General features: G+C 41.0%; 1 protein-coding gene across 1 annotated transcript in view; it reads left to right on the forward strand.

The window, feature by feature from the left end:
* The first annotated feature begins 630 nt into the window (after positions 1-630).
* Positions 631-26,464, forward strand: part of PLEKHH1 (pleckstrin homology domain containing, family H (with MyTH4 domain) member 1) — a 44,780-nt gene continuing 18,946 nt past the window's right edge. The window contains exons 1-14 of the mRNA XM_009084376.1: positions 631-756; positions 6,450-6,512; positions 9,700-9,849; positions 12,439-12,522; positions 14,070-14,151; positions 17,088-17,188; positions 17,220-18,125; positions 20,785-20,863; positions 21,493-21,581; positions 22,098-22,248; positions 23,165-23,304; positions 24,066-24,176; positions 25,529-25,615; positions 26,196-26,357. Of these exons, the coding sequence (XP_009082624.1) occupies positions 631-756; positions 6,450-6,512; positions 9,700-9,849; positions 12,439-12,522; positions 14,070-14,151; positions 17,088-17,188; positions 17,220-18,125; positions 20,785-20,863; positions 21,493-21,581; positions 22,098-22,248; positions 23,165-23,304; positions 24,066-24,176; positions 25,529-25,615; positions 26,196-26,357 (2,331 nt within the window). The remainder of the gene's footprint in view (positions 757-6,449; positions 6,513-9,699; positions 9,850-12,438; positions 12,523-14,069; positions 14,152-17,087; positions 17,189-17,219; positions 18,126-20,784; positions 20,864-21,492; positions 21,582-22,097; positions 22,249-23,164; positions 23,305-24,065; positions 24,177-25,528; positions 25,616-26,195; positions 26,358-26,464) is intronic.

Raw genomic sequence — 26,464 nt, forward strand, 5'->3', positions numbered from 1 at the left:
TCTTTGTTTTAAGAAAACAATTGTTTAGGTACTGGGGCACAGCTATTCTTCCACTCTTATTGTCAACTGACTGTGTCAAGTAGTTAGGGATTGGGAACAGTGTTGCTTAATACATCACATCATCTTAACACAGTCTATATGAGATAAGGCACTGGTGCCCCAAGTTAAAAACGCATGAGATACCTGAGTTACATTTAGGAGGCTTTAGTGACTTGAGAGTTTACAGCCATACTGGTACAAAGGAGGCAGTTAAAATAGAATGTAGCAAAAAATACCCCTAGTCTTTAGGTAGAAGCTAAGCAACACCCTAAGGGAAGCAGTAAGGCTGTTTCTGGAATATACAGTATGATGCATTAGTAAATTATTTACTTTAAGGGTAAAAGTTTATTTGAATATTTATCTGTTATCTATTAAAAGAGTAACTGCTGGCAGGGAGCAATATCAATAACTCGGGATGGTACCACTTCAGCTGCTTGGACAAGAAATGGCCTTTGTTATCAGTTCTGTAAGATGGAGTAGGCACAGGGGCTGATAAATTTGACCATCTAAAATACATTATTTTTTTCTTTCTATTCTGTAGGCTTTTTAGAGCACCTTAGACAACATCCTAAATGGATGATTAACTTCACAATGGCAGAACTCACAGTGGAGAATGGCAACTGTATGGACTGGCAAAAGCGATGCCTTGCGTTGGAGTCCCAGCTCTTCAAATTCCGCGTGCAGGCAAGCAAGATCCGAGAGCTGTTAGCTGAGAAGGTGAGGCAGTGGTGGCTTCTTCTACTTTGCAATTAGCTATGACACGAAAGAAAATAATTCGTAAATGCTGAGCTGTCCTATAGAACTGCTACTTGCAGTGAGGATTTCTTCCTTGATTACGTTATATCTTTTCACTCTGCCTGTTGCTTGAGATGCAGAGATGCATCTGTCGGAGTGGAGTGGCATTAGTGAAAATAAGAATTTGGCCTTGCTTACTGGAAAATCACCAGGTATTTGGACTGCAATGGAAAACACTGTACCAGCGAGATTTTGGATATCAAAAGTGACTGAGGCAGTTGCAGAGCAAGGATAGATGTTTGGGATAAGAACAGCAGGATCAGGACTTGGCTGGCAACAGAAAAGCTTACAGGAGTGCAAATTATGCCATAATGTTAAAAGACTGGACAAGGGTATGTATTGCCATAGTGTTAGAATAACATTGTGTATCCACTTAAAGCATTCTGGGGATACTGAAGAGCAGGGACAGATATTTTGGGATCTGGATGTTAGAAAATTGCATGGCATAGGTGGTTTTAGAGGTATCTCCTACTAATCTTTCAAGTGCAGTAAGTGAATTTGTTTGCATCCTAGGGTAGAGGACTGGCAAAGATCTGAGGGGTTTGTTGGACTTCTGTTTGTTTTTATCGTGGTGTGAATTTTCTTGTGGTTTTTTCTTTACCTTAAATTGAGTTGGTTTTCAATTTGAATTAAAGCTTTTTTCACTAAATTTGTATAAAATCCAAGTTTGCAGGTTGCTGTGGGGCTCCATTTTTTTTTCCCAAAAAATGTGGCTTACATTGTGGCAGTCCAGTCCAAGATTGCTCAGATATTCAATTACTATTGGGAAGTGAGAACAGTTTCTTTCAGTCACAGTTTACTAATGAAGCTGAAATCTGTACAACTGACTGCAGTTTACTGTACCTGATGACAGATATATTCTAAATTCATTTTTGCTATGTTTTGTATTATGTAACATCTGTGTGTATATTCTTGTTTGTTGGTTTTGGATGTAAAAATATCTAAATGGCATCTACTTCTGAGTGGAGTAATATTCATCCTTGCTTTCACTGTAATTATGCTTTCACTAGTGCCATGTACTGCGTAAGACTTTCATTCTACCCTTTGTATTTTTAGAAATTTTGCAGTTCTAAGCACCCTCTTCATCTTTCAAGGTAGCTTCTGAGATGGACCTTAGTGATTACTTACATTGAAAAACATTGAAAGAGGTTGTAAAGTCCATTTTGATGAAGAGACAAAAAAAAACCCCCATGTATAGATGTTGTGCAGGTCCAGTAAAGACAACCAGTAGTCTTGTGCAATACTTCTACATTTGCTGCATTATGGAATCTGTGTCCTTGTGCTTTATTAATTTCTGCTTTGAGAAATTTCCTGACTATTCCCACATAAAACAAAGAAACCCAACTGTCAGACTTTGTATTTGGAGAACAGACTTGATAGAGACATTTTGACTGTTTCTTTAGGGAGGTTTGTGGATCCATGATACAGAATGAAATTTTCATCTGCTTCAGAGGGCTCCTCAAGGAAGGGACCCCATTGCCATTAATCAGCCTTTCAGTCAAAGCGATGTTCCCTTCGTTAAGGTTAAGGAGTAGCTTGCTTCAGTGATCAGGTTATTCTATAACTACTCATATGGTGCTGTTGTAGGCTTGCTGGAAGGGTCAAAGAGCCAGCAGGCTGGCAGTTGCCTACTCTGAATGTCATGTGGGAAGGGGAGAGCCTTGAGGACTCTGGGGCAGCTCTGGGAGGCTCTCCTGCTCCAGGTGGACTCAAGTCACCAGAGCGGGTGCTCACCATGCAGTGCCCATGCTGAGCACTGCTGTTGGGTGTCACATACCTCAGGTTCCCAAGTGATCTGTAATGACTTGCTCAAAGACTCTTCTTCTCTCCTCCTTGGTTGCCACAGTGCTCCCCAGCAGTCACAGCAACAGCATCTCCTGTCTGTGCTGCATCCTTCTCCCCCTCAGGTGGGCATTAAAGCAGAACTGAAGGAGGTGCATGGTTTATGCACAGTGATACAGCTTCAGGAATTTTTATCACAGATTTTATAGCAACTGTGATTTTAATTTTTTTTCCCTCATATTTCTATCTGTGAGGATGAAGAGATTCAGACTTGTCTGAGAGTACAGCATTTTCACAAAAAGGTTTTTGGGGTGGTGGTGGAGATGATCTTGGGAAAACGTGAACTGGGTGCAGTTTGAAGCTGTTCTGAGATGCTCCAATATGGTTTGCAGCAACATGAAGATGATTTAAAAAAAAACATTTAGATGGGGAAAGGTGAAGAACAATGTTAACAGCGGTGTGATCCTTGCTTACCAGCTAGGTTGTCTCAGGGGTCTGGAAGTTATCAATTGAAAGGCTTGGAAACCTGATCGCCTACATTTTACATTAGTCTTTATAACTAATTTTATGATTTTTAAGACAGGTTTTACTATTTTAACTCACCAAAAAACCCAATTGCTCATGCCTGGCACTGGTAGTACAATGTGCTCTAACAGTTTTAAATATTTGAGATTTTTTAAATCCGCTTAGATTGAATAATCTAGATCACTGTTCAGAACATGAGGAATTTAAACCCCAATGGTTTAACTGCCAGTGCCCTAGTTCTCATGTTGTGAACTTCCACGTTGATGGCCTGAACAGCTCCTGAACAGAGCTGACCAAGCTGTGCAGAGTCTGGCTCTGGGTCAGTGCAGCAGGACGACCCCCGCCCTAGTCTCCCAGACAAAGCTCTGCCATCCTGCTGGGTCCCCACAAGGCATGAGACCTCTGAGTCCTACCTTGTTGTGGGCATCAGCAGGGATCTAGTCTCTTTGGAAACAGGCAGTTGTTTTCAGTCTTTCTTGTACACACACAACAGAAAGGGATACTCCCCTGTTGGTGAGCGGCATAGCAGGATGTTGCCTTGGCAGCAAGTTGACCTGGTTAGGAGTGAGCTCTGAAACAGAACAACAGAGGAACACAAAGCTGAGACATGCAGGAACTTTTTCACTCAATTGTATGTAGTCTCTTCTGAGCCATCAGGAGAGGGAAAGCCTCTGTGAATGGTTGATGGATCTTTTGCAGCCTTTAGAAGGATCATCTGAGTAGAATTTAACCTGTTTCTATCTCAGTTTAATAAACAATGAACACTTTGAAAAAGGCTTTTTGTCTCATGCAGGCATGGCTACACAACTGGGCCTATTTCTCCCATACAAGCTGTCTGGGCTAATGTTTGGAAGAAAAGTTTCATAAATTGGGCTTGGTCACTAAGTTTTTTATGGGACCTGGGTCAAGTTGCTTAGTAGCATTTGTCAAATTATAAAGCATTTTGAATGAAAGGACCCGTATAAGTACCAAGCATTATTATTAATTCACTGAGGGATTTGAAAGAACCTTACAAGCATGGATGTATTAAATCTGAATATGCTCCAGTGAGACTGCTGACACTGGTGATGGGTGAAATAATTGTTTGTGTACACGAGAAACACAGCAGTTGTTTAATAGTCCATAGTAGGACAACCCAACAATGTAGTACAGGAAGATAAGAGAAGTTCATTTAGGTCCATGGAGGAAATTGGGGTGACAAAAGTAATTGATTTGACTGGAACTTAACCAGGTCACCCTGCTTGCACAAGAAGTTTCATAACTTATAGGGGTCAGGAATGGTCCCAACATACATTCTCAGTCCTGATCAGGATCCAGAACTGATAGCAATGCAAGGCAAACTGTCATGGGGCTGGGACAGAGAGGAGTTTTTCAGTCAGAGCAGTGCTGTCTTCTTAAAATAACCCAAGTCTTTCATGGAGATTGCCCACCCTGTGGAGGACTGAGCTATTAGTTTAAGAGGATAGCCTTTGGAAAAGGGCCCAGAGTTCCATCTGAAGTCTGTGCTGTGAATGTAGACCCTGTCAATTAATCAGAAAACTAGCAGAGACCATTGGTTCTGAAGCTACCGTCTTAAACAGTCTTTGTTTCACAAGGTGTGTTATGTCTCCATAATTATGTTGGCATCTGTCTTTCACCAATAGATTTTGCTGCTACCTGTCTGTGGTGATGACTATTCAGAGACTAATGGATAAATGCATGGGTACATCACTGTTCCTAATGGACACATACTCATGTTGTAACACAGACCTCTACTGCTGGTGTTAGATTGCCTTGAGCTCAGTCTCCTTCAAGACTCTCAGAGTTTTCGGTTAGAGCAGCTTTGTCCATCTGTGCAATCCTCTGTGGCATCTCTCTGTTCCCGTGCCAAAGAAATGTCCTTGATTTGGGTTATTAAGCTACATAGACTCTGATGTTTGCTTTTTCAGTGGAGCAATCAAGGACCTGAGAGGTATCATGCTACATGTGGCACTTTCTGAACTGCAGGGTTTGAGTTTGTTTCAGCATTGCTTTCTTGGCTACCTGACTATTCAGGTGACTACGTGTATGTACCTTTCTCATATATTTGTTGATAGGTGTCAGTCTGCTACTATGGGTATGGACAGAAAGAAGAGTTGTCTTGTAGCCATCTGAAGGAAGGGAAATGGAAACACAGGAATGATGTCATGTTCATTTTGGGTGATCATCCCAAGAGGAATAAGTCCCATTTTCAGAAATATTGGTTAGGTCCTTGTAGTGATCAACCTGAATCAACCAACATCCAGTGCTTTATGAAGACTCTTAAAATGTACTGCAGAGTAAAGCAGCTCAGTTCCCTTTATAGTTTGTTTTCTTCTTGAAACATGACGCTTTTAATCTTCTGAAGGTGTTTCTATGTCATTCTTGCCTTAATAAAACACAAGTAAGTGCTGGAAACTCCATGAAACATTCCTCAAATTTTGCAGCTTAGTGAATGAAACTTAGTATCACTGACTTCATATTATTGGGCTTAAGTCTGAGACTCTTCAAAACAGGGCAGGTGGTGGAAGCTGACCTTGCAAGCACCAAATGAGATACTAGGTTGCTATTTCAAAAAGAGTTTAAAACCCCATGTGCAAAAATGGGCTCTAGTGCTAAATTGTTAGAGGAACCCCAGGTACATCTGCAGTTCATGAGACTGAAGTGATTTATATACGTTTAGAGTAAGATTCTATTCAGTGTCTTTTGACTTCAATAACAGCAATGCTCAGATGTTGAATCACAGAATTGTCAGTTTTCAAAGCTCTTTAAAATGAAAAGAGGCATAAGAAATTAAGATAATTGCTAATCTTGTCAGTTTTGAGCCTGTGATGTTTTTGAAGCCAAAGCAAAGCATTCACTGGTTATAATGTGGCATCATAGAGAACCTGCTGTGAGCTTTACAAGATGTATTCATTTTTATTTACCACTGTGAATGAATCCTAGCTGAAATAAAATCAGGAAAGAATGGTGCACAGGAGATAGGCTTCTTGCAGGGACAGCCCATGGTGTGTAAATTGTAGAAATGGGGTCAAGACTTTGGGACTATTCCCTTGACCCGTGTAATGAATGATGAAGCTCACTAATGAGAAAACAGTTCCGGTAAATTTGAAGTAGGGCAGAAGACTGGAAAAGGTCAAAGAGTTGGTTTTTTTCCTGGCCAAAGCTTCCAGTTAACCCAAAAGATGCCAAAGATCCATAGACCTGCACAAGAAATGGAAGGTTCCAGAGAAAAACAGGTGAATTTCCAGGTGATGTTAATTTATTTTCTTTCTTTCCCCCTCTTCCCTCCTTCTGTTCTGGCTCTGAAGATGCAAGAATTGGAACAGAGAGTGATAGAAGCAGAGCAGAGAGCTGAGGATGCAGAGAAACAGGTAAGAGATGCTTTTATGGTTGCTTTGGTACAAGTCCAGCAGTAACTTACTCTAAATTCCTTCTAGTCTAGCATACAGGCAGCACTCTGCAGTGCTATGCCCTGCTAGGGAAGCACTGATTTACAGTGGTGAACAGATTTTCTGGTCTACTCCCCAGTCTTTGAGTCTTAGCTGTGAACAGGTTCCTGAATACATTGAAACCTGCATGAAAAGCAGTACCTTATATCTGCCTCTCAGCTTCACAGCCTTTACCCCCGCATCCACGATACTTTATGGAAAAGGAAGGGGATGTTGTACCTCAGGATTAAAGTGCAAAGATACAGCTACCTGGCAGGTCCTCCAAAAACAAATACTTAAGAGTACTGGTAAGGACTTGTCTACAAGTAGAGAAGGATCTGTGAAAGAAGTAGGTTTTGCAGACACACCCTTTTCCCTTGTTTCTGACTTTTTCTTTAGTATTTACTGCTCTGGCTCAGGAGCCCATGGAGAAAAACAGTAAGAGCTGGTTTCATTGCATATTACTGTAACCATCCAAAAATTAGGCATATTGTCAAAGCTAGTCATTCTGTGCTTCTTAAATAATGGAGAAGGGGGAAGAGAGAGACTTCAGCTTGTAAACAAACTATAAAGAATTATGGACCTTCGGGAAGCAGACTGTTGTACAGTCTGCATTGTAAAGATATTATAGAAACAAAAGAGCCAGGAAGGGCCAGGTCATCTGGGCTCTTGCATCTCTACAGACCAGTGCTGAAGGGAAGGCTTGAAGTGAAACTGCTCCCTCCAGCTAGACTAGAGCTGCAGGACTGAGCATTGAGTTGGAGATTAAAGCGCAGAACTAACAGCCATACAGGATGGCCAAGAATGGCTGTCAAAGATGACTTCAGTAACAAAGGACTGAATAGGCAGTGTTATAAGCACTGAGAAACACATTGCCTAGGAATCAGGAATGTGAACTACCCACTATGGTATTCTGTCTGCAGAACATACTATTCCATGCCAGTCTGATATTTGCATCAAGATTTTTTACTAGCTTAATTATAGGAAAGATGCTATGTCTAGATACCATGCTGTTGGCTTCTATGCTAGATCAGCAACCAAAGAAGAGTTGTTCTTGAGAGTGGTATCAGTCCATACCCAACCAAGACAGTCAAAGGTAATATACAGGCAAAAGGTAACTGTGATAGCACCAGCAGGAGTTGCAGTTATTGCCACAGGTCGGTGGAAAAGGTTTCCTACTAGCAGACACTTCAATGACAGGAGTAGAGTGTCCATGCTGTGGTAAGATGCAATTGACAGGAAGGGAGCAGATGGAAAGCAAGTCAAATCCAGGTCTGAGAAGGGGCAGGAAAGGGAGAACTTGTCTGGGAAGGTGTAGCAGAAATGAGGGTTGCCTTCACTCACCTGCCACCAGCAGTTCTGTAGCCACATGTTGGCAGGTCCTAAAGACTAGCAACCCTCAATATTTGCCTTTCCAGCAGCCTTTTCCACATCCAGAGGTAAGTGTTCCTAGAGAAATACTTCATTGTTGCCTGACAGCCTGAAGAAGTGACAGCATAAGAGTAAGACCACTCACTTCCACTAATGAGTACATTCACCATGAATGAGAAGCAGCTGACAAATGAGAGGGCTCCACATCAAGTGCAAAATCCCTTATTATCTTTCTCTCCAGGAGTCTGAGGGGTTGGATTTGTTAATTCAATGGACTCCCTGTAGCTGCCAACCTCAATTAAGGAAATCACATGTTTGCAGTCCCCTCGCTGAGCCTCTAGTACAGAGTCAGCATTTGGGCATCAGACAGAAAGGAGGGGCCATTTCTTTTTACTATAATCACCCTAAACTCTAATGAAAACACATCCGACTCAGCAGGCTTAGTTTTCTGGCTCGGATGTTGGGCGCCTACCTTTCTGATTCAGTATGAGGAAGAGGCAGTTTGCTTCTCTGCCTAATACAGGCAGACAGGAGGACAAAACACAGCTTCTGCAAGTATGAAGTGTAGGCTGCTCAACAGAGCATGAGTAACTCTCTTGCACAGACTCTGAAGTGCTCAGATTGCTGCCTGCATTCTGTCTTTCTGGTTTTAAATTCATGCTGAATTAATGGTGTCTGGAGTTGGTTTCTTTGCAGATAAAGCTTCTCTGGGATGTGTTGGAAGCAGATATTTTCCCATCAATAAAAGCTGCAATTAGTGCATTTCTGTTAAGTAGAGGGGATTCCATTAATCATTTGAAATTAAGTCTTATAATCCATTGCTGTAGGGTGAAGTAATGATAAAACAGACTGGCATGAATGAGACATATAGGTTTTGAAGAAAGCAAAATAGGGTGAGGTAATGGTAAAACAGACTGACATGATCGAGACATATAGGTTTTGAAGAAAGCAAAGAGGTTTTAAAAATTTGCTTAAAGCCTGAAGGACTTCAGCAGCAACAGCAGGTAAATTTTAGTGCATTGAAACATTGTCTGTAGTGGAGAAGCATTACAGTGATGTTTCTCTTGCTGAGATAAAAAATGTTAGCACTGGCAGGAGCTCAAAGATAGGCAAATCTTCTGAGATAAAAAAAATGTTGGCACTGGCAGGATCTCAAAGATAGGCAAATCTTCTGAGATATCTAACATGGTAGCTCCTTAGCAGGCCTGGAGAGAACACTTGGCAGAAAGACAGGAGCTGCCAAAACACTAACATGGGGATAGGAGGAAGAAGGAAGTCCCTAGTAGGTTTTTCTGTAGAAATCTTGATCTGAAGCAAATGTCCAGGGATTTGTGGTGTATATCTTGGTAGTGAATGAGGTAAAAAGCTGACCACAATATTGCAAAGGAGGAAAATGTTGTGTACCTTGCCCATATGTCTATGGAGACTCTAATGCCTGCATAGACTCTTTGACTAATAGTGTGCAAATATTTCACAATCCACAACGTGTTTATCTATTCGTGGTTCAGTTTGCATCTCTTGCTGCTTCATCATTACAAATGAATGGACAATGTTCTTTTCACAAATGTAGACATAAACTAAGTGTGACCTGAAGAGTGTTGTGTTTTTTGATGTTTTATTTTTCCTTTCCAGACTTCAAAAATGTGAAAGGTACAGATACTCACAGTTATGATCTTACCACTAAACAAGCAGCTCCTTAATTTGCATTGGCTTGTTGGTTTGTTTTTTTAAAAAAATCTCCCTCTGATTATCATTACAGGTCAGAGTAATGGAAGAGAAGATAAAGCTAGACAATGTGAAGACTGGTGAATCAGACAGCACTCTGCACAGGAAATACCAGGAACTGATGGGCACAGTCCAAGGAAAGGAGGATCTGATCAACAGATTGGAGACACAGCTAGCAAAACAGGTAAGGAGATTTTCGATAGGAACACCTGTAGCTTTTATGACTTAGAAGGATTCTGTAATGTATGTTTCAAAGGTATGGATTATGTCTCATTACATGTTAGCCTCTGGGCTGCCTTCAGATCAGCTGTGAAATGATGCCCTGCTCAGTATTCTTTCCTTCTCAGGAAAACATCCACTCAGCTTCAGAATCCCTTGTCTTTTCATTATAGAATAGTCAATGTGCTTGAAGGGTTTCTTTGTTAGTGTTGAGACCCTAAATTGTAATGCTACAGTCTTTAGCAATCCTTTAGCATAGTTCATCACTCATCATGTATCCTCATTATAAAAGAGCTGCTGTTTCCTGGTATGGTTAGTTCTTAGTCTCTTCCATTTGCACTTTGTGGAAGGAAGGAGCTACATTTATGGCAGGGCTTATATTTCAGCTCTAGTAAAGGCCTTTCCCTGTGGTTTTTATAACATGAGGAATGAGGTATTCTTATGTGCTGCTAAATAAATTACTTTTCCATAGAAATAGTTCAGTAGAACTTTTACACACAAAAAAAAATGCTTGGCCATTTGAGTTACATCAAATTAATTGTCACCTATATCAAAGACTGTTAGTAAAAATCTTCTTGTTCCAGCAACAAGAGGCAAAATGAGGTTCTAGAAATGAAAGCTGAAACTTGACAATTCCAGACAAACACTGTTTTTCAGTCACTAGTTTAGTTTCAGAATGGGATGAGACAGTGGCAGCACTAGATGGTCACTAAGGGTCCCTGTAAGGCATCCTGTTTGTTTTCACTGGGATGAGAAGAGCTGTGGAGCTCAGACAACTAAGAGAACACTGAGGTCATGTCTGGACCACACAATAGTGTGGGACACAAAGAATCTCTAATTTTGGATCTTAAAGCACAATAACTGCATCTACTGGTGCCGTGCCTGAGTGAACTGGCCCTGCTGAGCAGCAGGGCTTGGAAGCTTGGTGACTACGCTGTCCTCATGTCACTATTCTACTTTAGGACCCTAAATAAAATCTTGGCATTGCACTTCACCATATAGCATAGCAATATTCTGAATCTTTTATCTCTTGGAGCCTGATCCAAGACAAGTCCAGGTCTTTAGGGATTCAAAGCCATTTCCCATGTGATAGATATTCAGAGGTGGTAGATCTACATATATGCCAGATCATTTCAGACACATCTAGTATTCTAACTCCAGCAAAGGCTGATTCCTGATCATTAGGAACACACACAGTCATATTCAAGGAAAAGAAGCTAAATAAATCCTCTTCTTCAAGAATCTGCTCTTCGCTTTTATTTCATTATGTTCAACTATAGATGTTACTGCTACCTGTAATGTTGCTAAGGTCTGTTTTAAAGTCAGTAAATCTATTTGAATAAGAGCCTTTAAATGTGCAGTTGTGGTGATTAAAAATTATGTGAAGATGTGGGGAATTTTGTGCAGTCTGCTGTATATTTATTTGGTATTCATCAGTGTGAAAAACTTAGTGGGAGGGGAAGCAATGACATTTTTATTATCATAATTACTGATATTTGTTCACATCAGAAAAAACAGTCTAGCTGGGAAACCACCAACTGCTAGCAGAAGGTATTATCTTTGCCCATTTATTGGAGAAACCAGAGCTGAATGTGCCATGCAGTGTATATTCCCCCTCCATGGTTCCCTTGCTCCTGGAACTATTTCTTCTTGTAGCTGTATATAGGAGAGCTTTCAGTGATGTTCCTTCTGGTGAAGCCACACAGGAGAGAAACAGAAAGCTTCAGGTGATCATAGTATTAATCCAGCATCTTTCAAAGGAAATTCCCAGAAAAGGGAGAAAACACAGCTGTGAAAATGATGTACCAATATTGCTCAAACAGATACTTGGGGCAAAAAAATGTCCTTTGTGCAAATCAAGGGTGTTGCCATAACACATTTGTGTGGGCTAGGACCTGTTTTAATGGATATGTAAACATACAACCACTTACATCCTCTGAAAACCTCCCAGCAGATCTTAGTGTTTCAAGGTCAAGTTTTGGAACTTTATTGAATTTATTTTCTCAGTGAGAGTATTGTGTGTGTGTTAAATACATTGTTGATATTAGTTTCCATCTCATACACCTTGAAAGTCTGTGCTCTATACCTGTGCTTACAGCAACTGAATCCTTTTTGCTTGGAGTTAGTGTTTTATAAATCACTTGTGGCACTGCTTAATTAATAAGCCAATAATGTAATCACTACAGATGCTCAACTGCAATGTTGCAAAACAATCTAAAACAGAAAAAGTTGCAGACTGTACTCAAACTCTGGCAGGTGGGCAGTCATTACTTGAGCTGGGCTTTTCTATTCCACAACAAAATCTTGAAACAACCCTCTGAATTTAACTGTAGAGACCATGTGAGACAACTTAGAGCTTGTTGGGTTGGTTTGGTTTTGGTTTTTTAGTTTTTCCAGAGGCCAGCTAAATAACAATATCCAAATAACAGTCTTAAATCTTATGCCTGGAATGGGATCTTCAATGTTTAAGTCACTCCTGATGCTGTAAACTACTGAGAACAGTTAGTTGTACTCTCCTAATGTATCTAATGCTGATTTTGTTTTTTTGGCGCAGAAACAGTTGAGGACTGAAGAAGCCAAAATTGTCCAAGAGAAAGCTGCCAAGATCAAAGAATGGGTAACATTTAAGCTGAGGGAGGTAAGTCTCTCGCTTCTGCCAGGTTTCAAGGCTTTATGAGTAGGTACAGTGGCTGTACTGCCAGTGGGTTCCTATGTAGGACAATAGTCTGAGGACAGTCAACCTGCTGTAGAGACTCTCTGCTTGTTTGGCCCTACACATAATGGGTTGCAGAGCTAGGGTCATCACTCTTACTGGGGGCTATTTAGTTGGGCAAACTATAAATGTCTGAAGTCAGCAGTGCCCAAAAGCAGTCTTCGAAGATTTACGAGTCACAGGTGGCTTCACTTAGCTTTCCTCTGCGTCTTCCTTTTTTCTCTCTGGGTGTGACTTCTGTCTCTTTCTGATAGAGCAGCTGTAACAAACACATGTCCTTTGCTCTTCCTTAATTTGCCATCTCTGACTAATGCTGTTTTCCTACTGCCCAGCATTTTCTCATCTCTGACCTCTCTGTCCTATCCATCCTGTGGGCTTAGGCCTCTATCTGGGCCTAATTCAATATCCTCTAGAAAAACAGCCCTGGGTCAGCATGCAATTTTGAAGATGCAGTAATAGTTGACAACTGGGACTGGGGCTATCTAGTCTTTTATTCCAAGATAAAGATGTAGATTTTTCCAGTTTATGCCAGAAAGGGAATTTGTTGGAGTTGGAAGAAGCAGTCCTTCTGGGAATTAATTATGTTATGCTGTGAATTTGTAGTCTCATTGGATTGCCTAGATAATTCACCAAGCTGATGTGCTGCTTCTCTTTGATTTTCCTGTTTGAGATAACATAGGGTTGATTTACATTACTGACTGGTGCAGCACACAGAAGGAAGCACAGGTGTTGATTTGGTGAGACCTGCTGTGAATCCAGCACCATACACTGACATTGTGTCTTTACTGGCAATGAAGTTTGTGCCAGATGCTGGTTCTAGGTGCACATCATGAACAACTGGACCATTGCCAACTGGAGAACTTGGCATCTGTGGTGCAAAAGGGTTACTCTAGACAGCACCACATATGTGATTTTGATTTCGTCAGGAGGGAAGCCTGAGTGCACCACTGCTGTGTTTAAGAATGGATGCTGAGACACTTCAAGTAAAGGCATAAGGCAAATTTGCAGAGAACCTCTCATGCCCCAATTGCAAATGTAAATGCACCCTTACTGTTTGCTAGCTTTTTTCCTTTGGTCCCCTGGATCCATGAGATATTCTCTTACTACATACAGGGTGAGATGGAAAAATGTTCCTTCTGGGTAATGTTTTTTCGGATTCTCTCTTTCATGACAGTTATTTCTGCAACAGGAGTAAATGATAAACAATATCAGGGAAGTAAATTAAAGGACCTATTTGAAAAGTGCCAATAATATATACAGAGGCTGTTTGAGAAAGCACAGCAAAATATTTCAGTGGGTTGTGCAGTGGAGCTGCTGAGCAGGAGGATTTCAAGTGACTGGTAGACTCACCCATTTTTTTTCCTTGTTAAGACACTCAAATGTGATAAAGATGAAGACATGTTCTGTGTAGTCAATCACACGCACACAGAGTTTGGAATTATTTTTCAGTTTTTATTGTTGTTGTTTCATAGCTCGAGCTAGAAAATTACCACCTGAAAAACTGTAATCAGAGGCTGATGGAGCAAATTGAAGCCCTTCAGGATACATTGCAAGGTAAATATGTTCACCTGGCATTGTGGCCTAGTAACCACCACAATAGTGGAAGTCATCATTCCTGGGTTGTATTCTTAACTCTGTCAGAAATTAATACTTGTGACAGCAAGCAGTAGAATTGCTCTGTTCCTCAGTAGGCCCATTTTTAAGATGGAAATAACATGCTTATCCACCTTAAAAACTCTTACTTGTTTTCTCACCAATGATGTGTTGTGTTCAACAACCCCCTCCTTTTTTTTTTTTTTTTTTTTTGGAATCAGCTTTTGCCACTAAAATAAGCCACTGAGCTCCTGAATTAGAAGCATTCACTGAAATACATAATAAAGCTCTCCATTGACTTCAGTGGTGCAGGGTAGAAGTCCCTGGGTTATTTCACTCTATCTCCACATGTGAATTATTCTCATCTCCACAGAACCTCTGCTGGCATATGAGCTGAGTAACTGAATGAGCAGCTGTCTGGTCTGCCTTTAGAACCCATGTTCCTCTGTGCTACCAGGTTGGGTTGGAGAAAGCTGCATGTGATATTTGGGCTCTTGCAGTTATTTGGTGGACAGGTGGAGAACTTTGGTCCTCAGGGTTCAAATTCAGCACCTTCCATTGCAGTGCACTTTGAAGAGGAAATTCTCTCTTAACCATTTTCTTCCTTTTATTTTTTTTTTAATGAGCTTGGTTTCGTCACAGCTAGATTCCAGAATTTCACTGGGCATATGGACAAGGGGCATTTCTTTGCTGCAGAAGTCCTTCTGGCTTTCCCATCACTCTACAGCAAGGGGATGGGGCAAAATTCCTCCTAAATCCCACCACATTTCTAGTGAAATGCTTTATGACTGGGTTTTTCTCATCCCCTCTGGCTCTGACTGTTCACAAAAAGAGAATGCCTGGTAAGCAGCGTTAATAATCTGGTATTAAGTGTTCCCTGGATCCCAGCTCTCTGGGCAGTAAACAGCGCTGCCCTCTCCTCTTATCCCCCACTAGTCCCACTATGCCAGGCTGAAGTCAGAGGCCTCTGCAGAGAGACCAATCTCTCGCTTGCTATGCTTATAGTAACAGTTTCCTGTTCTTAATCTCCTGTCACATCTAAGAAGCTGCAAAAATACCAGTAATATTTAAACTGAATGGCCTCTTCACAGTCTGCACTAATGATTTACCTCAGGGTCGAGGGAAAATGTGTGCCAGGATTTATGTGCCAGTGTTGTGTTAGGAATAGCTTTGTTAACATTCAGTTCCTTGTGACTCAAGTGCCAAGGTCATGCTCTCATGGTTGTCTTTTTCTCAGCTGTTTCCATGAGCAGCTTTCATCCTTTCCGGCGTCAAGAGTAATTTATTCTGCTGTTTGCTCTTTCCTCTGTAACTTTTTCTTCAGTTTGTTTCTACTTCCTTGCAAATCACATTGGTGTGTAAGTAATACCCATAGAATCTGATGTTCATGCAGCATTTCCAGTGATAGCTGTGCAGAGTCACACTTGCTCATATTTTCCAATTTCCAAAGTATCTAATGATTTTGGGGGGGTTTTTGGGTCAGGCAATATCTAAATGCCAAAGTCAATCAAACATCCTCTGCAACTCCAAATTTTATCTGCACTTTCTCATCCACTAAAGCTGCTTTTCAGCAGAAATTGTAGAACTGAAGTAGTTTTTTAAACCTAGTAATTATGAAAGGAATAAAGTAGAAGAATTATAAAGTGTAGTTACTAAATAGACAAAGAACAGTGGAGGCAATCTAGAATCCACTTTTTATGTCATCTTCTAATATAGCAACTGAAAGGGCAGAGAAAGAACAAAGAAAAGGAAGTTTTTACAGCAAAACCATGTAAGTAACTATTATAAATTTTTGACAAAAACTGCTGTGTGGGTCATACAGTGCAAAAGGATAACAAAAACCTCTAGGGAAATTCTTGAAAAGGGAGTAACCTCATTGGTGTGATGGTTAAGAAGATCTTCATACCTTTTGCTGAAAGCTTCTTCTAGCCCCTGGGAATGGATGAAATCATAGCAGCTTATTTGATGACTTACATCACTGTAGCTCCATTAGAGCCAAAAGCCATGCTAAGCAGTGTTCTGTTTTTGACAATGCGTGGTGTGTGTATAGGTGCATTTCCTTCTCGAGTAACCTCATTGGTGTGATGGTTAAGAAGATCTTCATACCTTTTGCTGAAAGCTTCTTCTAGCCCCTGGGAATGGATGAAATCATAGCAGCTTATTTGATGACTTACATCACTGTAGCTCCATTAGAGCCAAAAGCCATGCTAAGCAGTGTTCTGTTTTTGACAATGCGTGGTGTGTGTATAGGTGCATTTCCTTCTCATGGCTCTTTAGTGTTGTGTGTGTATAGGTGCATTTCCTTCTCATGGCTCTTTTAAGAGAAGAGGCATAATTGTGCATAGGTGAGAGTAAAAGCTGCTGTATTGAGTTGGACAAAGCTTGCCTAGGCCAGCATCCTGGTTCCTGTGGATGTTTCAGGAAAGACTGTAGAATATATTACAAGTAAAGCCATTCTCTCCACACACTCTTCTAGCTTCTGCTGTCAGTATTTTAGGAAGCTCCTAAGCCAGAACCTCTGTACCACTGAGACATTACTTTTTCTGGCCTATCTTTTGGACACTGCAACATTCTATTTCCTTTCTTGTCTGGAAAAAAGCCCTTCCTTCTGTAAATTTCAAATGCACTGGCTGATAATTCTGTTAGGCACCCTTTAATTCCACTTTTGTAAGAAACAGCAGTTAGTAATTTCCTATTCATCTCTTCTGTACTATTTCCAATTATAAATATATAGCACTTGTGTTACAGCTGTGTCCAGCCATCTCCTTTCCATTCTTTTTCATCCTAATGAGGCCAGGGTGCTGTTGAAATAAATTGTCATGAGCATACACTGAGAAGCAACATTTAAGACTTCAAAGCATTTGAATGCCCTAACCATATGTTCTCTTCCCTTGTAGATATGACCAGCATTCCTCCTTTTGATTCTCTTTGGAGCTGTAATTCTCTGAAGCCCAGGGCATCACAGGCCTCTTTTGCGGAGAAGATAGACCAGAAACCTGTGCTCCTTGCACCTTGAAAAGACAGACCAGAAACCTGTGCTCCTTGCACCTGGTTTCAGACAGGTGTGTCAGATGGAACCTACCAAACATGTCTCCTCTACAGCAAACGTAGTCCTTGCCAATGATACCTTTACTGAAAATGGAGAGGATGAATCTCTGCTTTCCCAGAGCACGCTGAAGCTCATGTCTGACCCATCAAGCTGGAATCTCTCCCCAGAGAAAGATGTATTCCCAGCCATAAGTTCTGAACACAGCTCTGACTCCATCTCACTGGACGCTCCAGCTGAGACCACAAGAATCCTTGAGGCTTTGAACTTCCAGTCATCTTTGCAAGGAAACTGTAGCACTGTGAGCACCTTGCAGCAAGTGGCTTTGGATGGCGCCCGCTTCTCTGATGATCTAAGTGCGAGGCTCCACTCCCACCGGCTGGACTCCTCTTCCTCAGGAGAAATAATGAGTGTGCTAGAGGGTTGTCTCCAAACTGCTGAGTCACCTCTGGTTGTGTCAACATCAGCTGTTACAGCACATTCCTTCTGTCCAGGGAGGGAATGCAGCCTTGGGAGTAGCATGACCTTTCCAAAAATACGAACGCCAAATACACCAAGAGACAGTATCCAACTAGCCAAGAGACATTACAGCCAACCACAGCCAGGGGCTAATTCATTCCATTGTGTAATGAACTTAGAGAGTAGCACTTTTCAGCCCATAACAGACCCTTCTGTCTGCCGTGGGCATGTGGAGGAGACAGACATTGATGAGGATGGGGTACTGCAGAAGATGGAGACAGAATGTGGCCTGCTCAGGGACGAAGCTGGAGTGTGTGAGAAAAGGAACTGCTTACCTGCAGGGCAAAGAGAAGCTGTGAGTTCTGAGGCTGGAGTACTTGACCCAGGAGGTAAACCCCCCACACCACCGCTGCACAGATTCCCATCATGGGTAAGAAATGCAAGGAGAACAGTTTGAGAAGTACTGCTTATCTTTGAGTAGTGCCCAGTAGTTAGGCTACAACAGTTCTAGGTCTCGGGGAATTGTTACCTGTGGGTGTCAGTCCTATTTCTGAAACACCAAGTCTGACCATTCCAGGCCACGGGGCTTGCTGGTTCCATTGACAAATTTTTTCTTCTCTCTTTATAAGGGGAAAAAGAAATCTATGGAAAAAAAACAGTACTCAAGAAACATAGGACTAAAAATGAAATTCCAAAGATGCTGCATTGTGGCTTATCATTATGGGTCATCAACAGTTAATCCTTAGTTCTGTTGTCATGTGTTTAGGATAGAAAAATGAGTCATAAATGCAGTGGACCAGACCAGATAGCTTTTTCGCACTCTGGAACTGTGAGTACTAGAATAGATACATGGATTAGATCTCAGCATTCCTATCTCATGCTATGCATCTGCTATTAGAAAGAATTTGAGAAAACGATTGGTAAAGTGGATATACATGTCCTGTTGCTTACTTCATGTGAGAGAGAAGTTTGTTGTTACTGTTTTCAGTTACTTGCTAGTTCAGATAGTTGAATTGTTTGCCAGTCATAAATTGTTTAGGTTGGAAAAAAAAAAAGCCTTCCCCTCATCCACTGAGTAGGTCACCTTGTCACAGAAGAAGACTGGGTTGGTCAAGAAGGGCATGCCTTTCATAAACTCATACTGGCTGGTCCTCATCCCCTGGTTGTCCTGTACATGCTATGTGATGGCACTCAAGATGATCTGCTCCATGACCTTCTTTGGCACTGAGGTCAGGCTGACAGATCTGTAGTTCCCCAGATTCTTCTCTGGCCATTTTTTTAGATGGGTGTCTTATTTGCCAAGTTCCAGTCACCTTTGACCTCCCTGGTTAGCCAGGACGTTGGTAACTGATGGACAGTGGCTTAGTGAGCTCTTCTGCCAGCTTTGTCAGTACCCTCTAGTGGATCCCACCTGGCACCATAGACTTGTGTATGTCTAAGCTGAACATTTCCTCTTAGGTTTTGTAATTTTCATAATGGTCTATGGAAGGTGCAGAGTCAAGCACTCATTGTTAATTCTCATGTTTCGTGAATTTATTTTCAAGGAAAACTAAACATTAGTTGTGATCTTTGGCTGTGTCCTTTAAACTAGGGCTTAAATTGGCATCATAATCTCATCTGTTTTTCCAAAGGAATTTCTTTTCATTCAGTTCAGAATATGGAACTGTGATGGAAATGAAGATGGATAGTGTAGTAAAAGAAACTGCAGTTTTTTTCAAGAGGTCTGTTTAATTTGCTGCAGAAGTCAGAAAGGTGTTATGAACAGGGTACTCACTTGGAAGAAGGGAAATATAACTCAGAGATAGGAATAGCAGCCAATCTACAATCTAGAGTTCCCATGTCAGGTTCTTCTAATCCCTTATGCTAAATTTTTTGCAGGTGATTATCAGCTCCACACTCACCTTCTGAATCTCTAACTTAAGTCTGGCAAGTAAATTTGATTACAGAATTGCTGAGTGCTTCTCTGATGCAACTGCATTAATTTGTTTCCATTACAATGTTATATGATGCTAAAGTCTCAAAGTCACATCTTGGACATCTTGAAATGGGTACTCCAAAGATGCTGAATACTTCAAAGAACTTATGTCTGAGTTCTTCTGAAAATCAGTGACAGCAGCCATCAGTGTCCCTCCCAGGGTTTTTGTCAGAATTTTTAATAATTTTTATGAAGCATTGCAGTATTATAGTCAGGAACACAATAAAAAAAATCCATCATTTTGTCTTCACACCAGAGTCAAGTAAGTGTATCCTAGTAGGGCAAATTTCAGTATATTAAGCACTAAATAATAAATACAATATTAAATAGCAGCTTAATCAGTAAGAAATATCCATTTTATTCCCTGAATAGGAGTTGTCTGGGGGGAAAAAATGCAGATTTCATTAGAGATTAAATCACAATCTATATACATACAGAAAACACTAGTTCTATCTTTTTTTTATTGGTATACTTGACTTGGCTGTCTTAGATACTTTCATGTATACAGATTGTGTGTGCTATTTCATAGTGATGGGTTGTATGCTTTAAGGAGCAGCAAGAAGTTTCCTAGCTTTGGGTTTTTATTGCATTTAGATACAGGTTTCAGTTTCCCCCCTGGAATTTTGATCCATTTGTGAAGCACTTGGAGATCCTTTGAATTGAAAGCTCCATATGTTGTTATAACTGAGACACAGGCTTATCGAGATCATTCCGGGCATTTCTTTCATTCCCTTATTGGAGAATGGGCATCCTTTGCAGGTAGTGACCCAATAAATTGGGTTTAGGGCTGTCCTTGAGTCATTTTAATGCATTGTTCATAAAGTGGGAAAAAAACCCAGCTTTTTCCAAGCTGTGATATAATAATTTATTGATAATTGCATGTAGGTGTTCCATTCTGTGGATATCATCTTTGTAGCAGGAGATTGACACAGAGTAATGTACTTCCACTAATGATCACTCACACAACATGTAGTGAAATACAGCAATCTTTTCTTAGAGAGCCTCTCCTTCCTGCCAAAGCTGTGGCTGTGATGTGATTCTGTGACATGAGCATTTCCTTCTGCAAGAATCACATTTTTGTCTGGTCATTGTTTTTCGTGGTATTTTGTTTCAGGAGAGCCGAATCTATGCTGTGGCCAAGTCTGGCATGAGGCTGTCTGAAGTGGCCATGGTGAATGACACTTCCAGCTGCTGTAAGTTCTAGATAAGATTCATCCTTAGAGGGAGTTTATGGTGATAGTGTGGGACCTGATCTTCTGGGTGTTCACATTTCTTCATTTCCTTGCCTATTTTCAAAGTAAATTTGTTCTCATAGATAGCCATGATAAAGATAGGAAGGGAAGATGATACATCTATCTCAGGGATGGTTGGTGCTGGACTGTTTGTGGCTCTAAATTCAGTGACATCTTAAGGGATTCCATTATCTCCTTTATCACTTTCACAGCCACTCTTCTGCCTCTGCATGTCCGTGGCCTGCTTTTAGTCTTGTGATTCACTGTCACCTTCCCCTGTTATAGATTTTATCCTTTTGGACATGGTGCAGCAGATTGCCAGTGTACTATGGGGAGCACAGGGTGGGTAATATGTCTTATAGGCTAAATGGAAGGAACATTGCAGCTCTCTCTGGGAGTTGTATGTAACTAGTAACACATCCCCTGGCCTTTCTGAGGCCAGACTGTCCAGGATGGCAGGCCTCCATTCCCTGATGTTCCAAGAGGCTACATAAGTTCTTACACAAATACATGTGCCTCTCCATTAAAGCCTCCACCTTTTCACCAGTTTGTATTATTTGCCCTCTTGGTTTTTCTTTGAATTTTCCCAGTTTCCAATTTCTCGTGTTCAACTTCTGGGCCATTTACCTGTCTCATCTACAGAAATGTCACAGTGCCAGTCTACACTACGCTGAAGGGGGTAAGGAGTTACCTCACTTTTCCTGTTATGAAAAGCATGGTCCAGGGCTGCTAGTAATTTCAAAGAAAACAGGATGAAACTGTGCCATGAATGAAAGAAAATTAGAGAATGTGAGGAAGTACTGGACACCAAAAAAAAGCAGAAGGAGTAGCAAATGATAAATGTATTTAGGAATACAGAACATTGCAATAATTTTTCATCCAGGAAGCTGCAGTGTGTGCTATGAGGCTGTTGGAACCTAGAGATGATAGTGGGAGTAGCCTAGATAATGAAGTGGAGCACAGGGCTTGGAGAACAGTAGAAGGATGTAACCAGGTGAGACCCAAACACATCAGACTAGAGAGTCCAACTTGGAAGTTCTCAGACTAGAACAGGAGGAAACGAGGAACCCTGGGGCAGAAGTGTGCAATACAGTATGAAAATGAAGGGCATTGATTACTCTGTCTCCTTACTGAGGAGGAATTGTCCCAGGAAAACTCTTCTCTCACACGCTAACCATACAGGTATGTTTTCCAGAAAGCCACACAGATCAGCAACGTGCCTTTCTTAGATGAGTCTTCAGGCTCTGATGATGACTGTGGCTCCCATGCCAGCTTCAGGACATCTGCTGCTGGATCAGAGAACAGGAAGGCTGGCATGCCAGGCAGCCCTCGTGCAGTCAAGAGAGGTAAAGTGGGAGTATTGCTACTGAGCAGAATGAACTCATCACAAACAAGGCAAGATGCCCTGAACAGCATCAGTGACAGGCAAATACTTAGCCATGGGGATGCTAATAAGGAGTTTTCTCAGGATGTGTGCAGACATCAACTACTCCTCAGCAGAAACCTGTCCTTTTAGATGCTTTTTACGGTTGATAGATTTCCATCCAGGCAATTGCTAAGCTAAGATTGTGGGAAGGATTGATCTCACATATTCATCACATATCCAGCCATCCATACCCTTTCTGTGACTTCTCCTTGGAAGGAAGCTTGTACTGACACAGTAGATTAAATATTTTTTTGTCTTTGCCACTGGCTGGTAATTTCTTGACCAGTAAGCAAATCTTTCCTTTTTTCTTGCTTGCTAGCAGGGTTAAATTGGATCCTTGAATGGAATTTTCATTACAATTGGTAGTCAGTAAAATAGTCACATTTCATGTAGTCTTAACCTCTGTTGTGATGCACTGGCTGATGTCTGTGCATTGCCAAGGACCAGTGGTGCAAGATTCACAGAAAGCAAAGCTTTGTTGCTAGTGAGGAAGCCTTTTCCTTAGCTGGAAAGAGGGGACCTTGAGACTTTATAATGGATGCTTCCAGCTGAAAACAAGCAGACTGTCCTTTAGATAACAAGTCTGATTTTTATTTTTTAATATGCCTTTATTCAGCAACAAATTTAGTTCATTGTCAGTCTCCAAAACTCACTCCTGTCACTTGTGAGAAATGAAGGGCATTGATTGCTCTGTCTCCAATTTGAGATATATTCTTCCTGGAAAAAAAAAAGAAAAGCCTTAATGGTGAAGTCAGAAATGTTTCCAGTGTTCAGTATTCAGTGCATGCTTTTGTGTAGCCATGATTGATTCTCATTCCTTCCTTTAATTTAAACAGGTGTATCTATGTCCTCACTGAGCTCCGAGAGTGACTATGCCATCCCTCCTGATGCCTACTCCTTGGATGGTGACTATTCAGAGCCAGAACATAAGCTACAACGAACATCTTCCTATTCCACTGATGGTGGAATCAGCACTGTAAGCCTTGCTGTGTTACAGCTGTGAAGGGATGCAAACAGAGCCTTGGCCTTGAAAGAGAAGGCACAAAACTACAATATATTGAGTTAACCCCTGCCAAGTGATACTCTGACAGACTGGGCTATTGGTCCAGCTGATTGGTATCAACAGGCACTATCTGATGCTTCAGAAGAAGGTGCAATTTCTGTTATATGGTGAGACAAAATACAAGCATCAAGGGCTGTATTCTTTCCTCATGACCTATACTGGTTTCCTGTAGTGGTATTCTACCTCAATGATGGCCTTACAGTTTTGTGACAAAATAAGTTCAGAAATTAAAAGAAAGGAAGGAGAAAGGATATAGTATTTTGGCCTAGGAAAAAAACCTCAAGGGCAGCATTAAATTCTTTACTCTGGAATGTAAGAGATAAAGCAGACAAGGAACAGGAGTCTAATCATGGTGTAGGGACAGCCTTCACTGTTATTTGCAGTCTGTGCTTTGGTAGGAGGACAAATAAGATTACAGTGCATCAAACAATCAGTGAAATGATATTCAGATGCCTTCTTTACTAAAACAGCACAAAGTGGTATTTGCAGCTACACAGATAGTTCAGGACTCTCTCCATGCTGAGCTGAGAGCACTGACCTTGGATGGCTGCTACTAAGAAAAGCAGAAAACGATGGAGGTGTAGCAAATTCCTGAGCTTGATTGCAGCATGCTTTCATTTGTATGTTGAGAGATGCAAGATAACCTCCTCTCCCCTTTTCTCTTTGCCTTCCAGGAACCCATAGAGAAATCAGGTTACTTGCTGAAAATGGGCAGCCAGGTAAAGATGTGGAAGAGACGATGGTTTGTTCTCAGAAACAGACAGATCATGTACTACAAGTCTCCAGTAAGTCACTGAGATATGTTTACTCCTCTCGGGAGGCACAGGGCAGGCTGTCTGCAGAACTGATTCCATGCTGATGTCACTTGAAGAGTGGACAAGCTTCCCCCAAAATGTCCTGCTAAAGAGCTTTATGTCTGACCCACAGGTTCAACTGTGAGTCTTTGCTTAGGCAGGGAAGCTCCTCGTGGTGGCAGTTTCTAAGAGATGAAAGGTTATTAGCAAGGAGAGAAGCTTAACACCTGCAGGTTAACTTTGTACAGATGATGAAAAACAGAAGGCTCATGGCGCAGGTTTGGTCATGTTTACAATGTAAATAAAGGAAAAATAAATTACAATACCAGGAAGGCACAGATACATACTCATCAGTCAGTACACAGGGTTCTGAGGAGAGCTTTCAGGGGCAAGAAAGCTAGGCTCTATAATTTTGCACCCTCCTACATGGACATGGAAGCACTAGAAAACTAGGCTAAAACTAAAAACAAGCTCTCAGGCAATCAAAATTTTTATGTGCAATAAAATACTTCTATTGTTTGCCTTCATTATTCTGCTGTATTTAGCTATGTTACAAGTAATTATATTTAGGGATATTCACAATCCACAATTTTTTCTTCTGGACAGCAATTTTCTCCACATCTGCATAATTGCACTGTATTTCTGTGTATATACAGATTTATGTGTGCAAGTGCAGAATATTGAGAAGATATATTTTCAACTTCATTTTTTCAGTTGTCACATTCTGACAAGAAAAAAATACACCTTTGGGCACAGTGCACATTTATTTCTGATACTAGGTTTGTCCATCATAATCCACAAGCAAATTATACATGTATATTACATACATATATAAATATATATGTATAACTTTGTAACTATTCAGAATTTAGCCTGTTGGTTGGAAGGGATTTCTGGAAGACCCTAGTCCAGCTAACACATTGAAGAAAGACAGACTGTCATCAGCTGTAGATCAAACCACCCATGTCTTTGTCTGGTTGAATCTTGAAAACTTACAAGGGCAGAAATTCAGCCATAATCTTGGTATCTGTTTGGTGTTGTGTTGCCCTCACAGTGCAAAAGGATTTGATTTGGTGGTTGATTTTGGGGGTTTTTTTACTCCTTATATTCAGTCTGAACTTTGTAAGACAGTATTTGTCACCATGACTCTAGTTCTGTTGTCTGCCACTACTGAGGAGACTTTTGCTTCATCGTTGCAGTGGGATCACACTGTCTCATATTCAACCTGGCAACCTTCAGCTGTCCTTTCCCCCTCATGATTGCAGGCTCCAACCTGCACATGGTGTATTTAAGACCCATCTGAAGTTTCCTATTGAAAAAATTGATTGTTTTTCCTTCCTCAGAGCGATGTTATCCGCAAACCACAAGGGCAGATGGAGCTGAATTCCTCATGCCAAATTGTCAGAGGTGAAGGATCCCAAACATTTCAAGTAGGTGTTGCTTTTTTATCCTGTAGATAACCACAGATTCAGTGGCTGGGTGAGGGAGCACTTGCTCCAGGCTGAATGGTACTGTATGTCTCAATTGATAAGAGCTAACTTTATCTGGTCCTTGTGTTCCCTGGCACAAGCCAGGCAGTTAGACTTAAAAATAATGAGGAGAGAGCTAAATTGTAACCCAAACACACCTTTCTGTAACTGATAGAAATTCCCATTTATTTATGTCTTGTTTTACACCATAGCACTTTTACCTCTTTTTTTGCAGTTAGGACTTAAAGGTTGAATTCTGTGTGGAATATATTAGCAGCAGCACCGAAAAACAAGAAAGGATGAGAGAGCAGACAAAGCCACAATATCCAAGAGAAATGGCAAGACAGCTTATAACAATTTGATTCAGCTGATTGTCATTTCTTTCACTTGGACTTTGAGGATTAGCACCTTTTTTCTTACCCCTCAAAAATCCCTCCAGAATGACCAAAAAAAAAATCTGTATGGGATGCAGAACTCAGCATCTGAAGAAAAGATTTGTAGGTGTGCAGATTTATATGTTTTCGCTCCTTTTTCCTTACAGCTCATGACAGAAAAGAGAACCTACTTCTTGACAGCAGATTCTCCCAACATCCTGGAGGAATGGATTCATGTCCTACAGAGTATTCTAAGAGTACAAGTGACCAGTCCTGTTGGTGTTCCTCACAGTGATGCTAAACCTACTGTGAAAGGTTGGCTCACCAAGGTAAAATACTATTTCTTACTTTATTCAGTTCAGCTCAGAATTGACAGTGTGCCAGCTTCTTGGTTTGCACAGTAAATGAGAGCAAGAAATTAGTATTTTAATGCTTC

This window comes from Acanthisitta chloris, unplaced genomic scaffold (genome assembly GCF_000695815.1).
Source record: "Acanthisitta chloris isolate BGI_N310 unplaced genomic scaffold, ASM69581v1 scaffold11581, whole genome shotgun sequence".
In the NCBI taxonomy this organism is placed as follows: Eukaryota; Metazoa; Chordata; class Aves; order Passeriformes; family Acanthisittidae; genus Acanthisitta; species Acanthisitta chloris.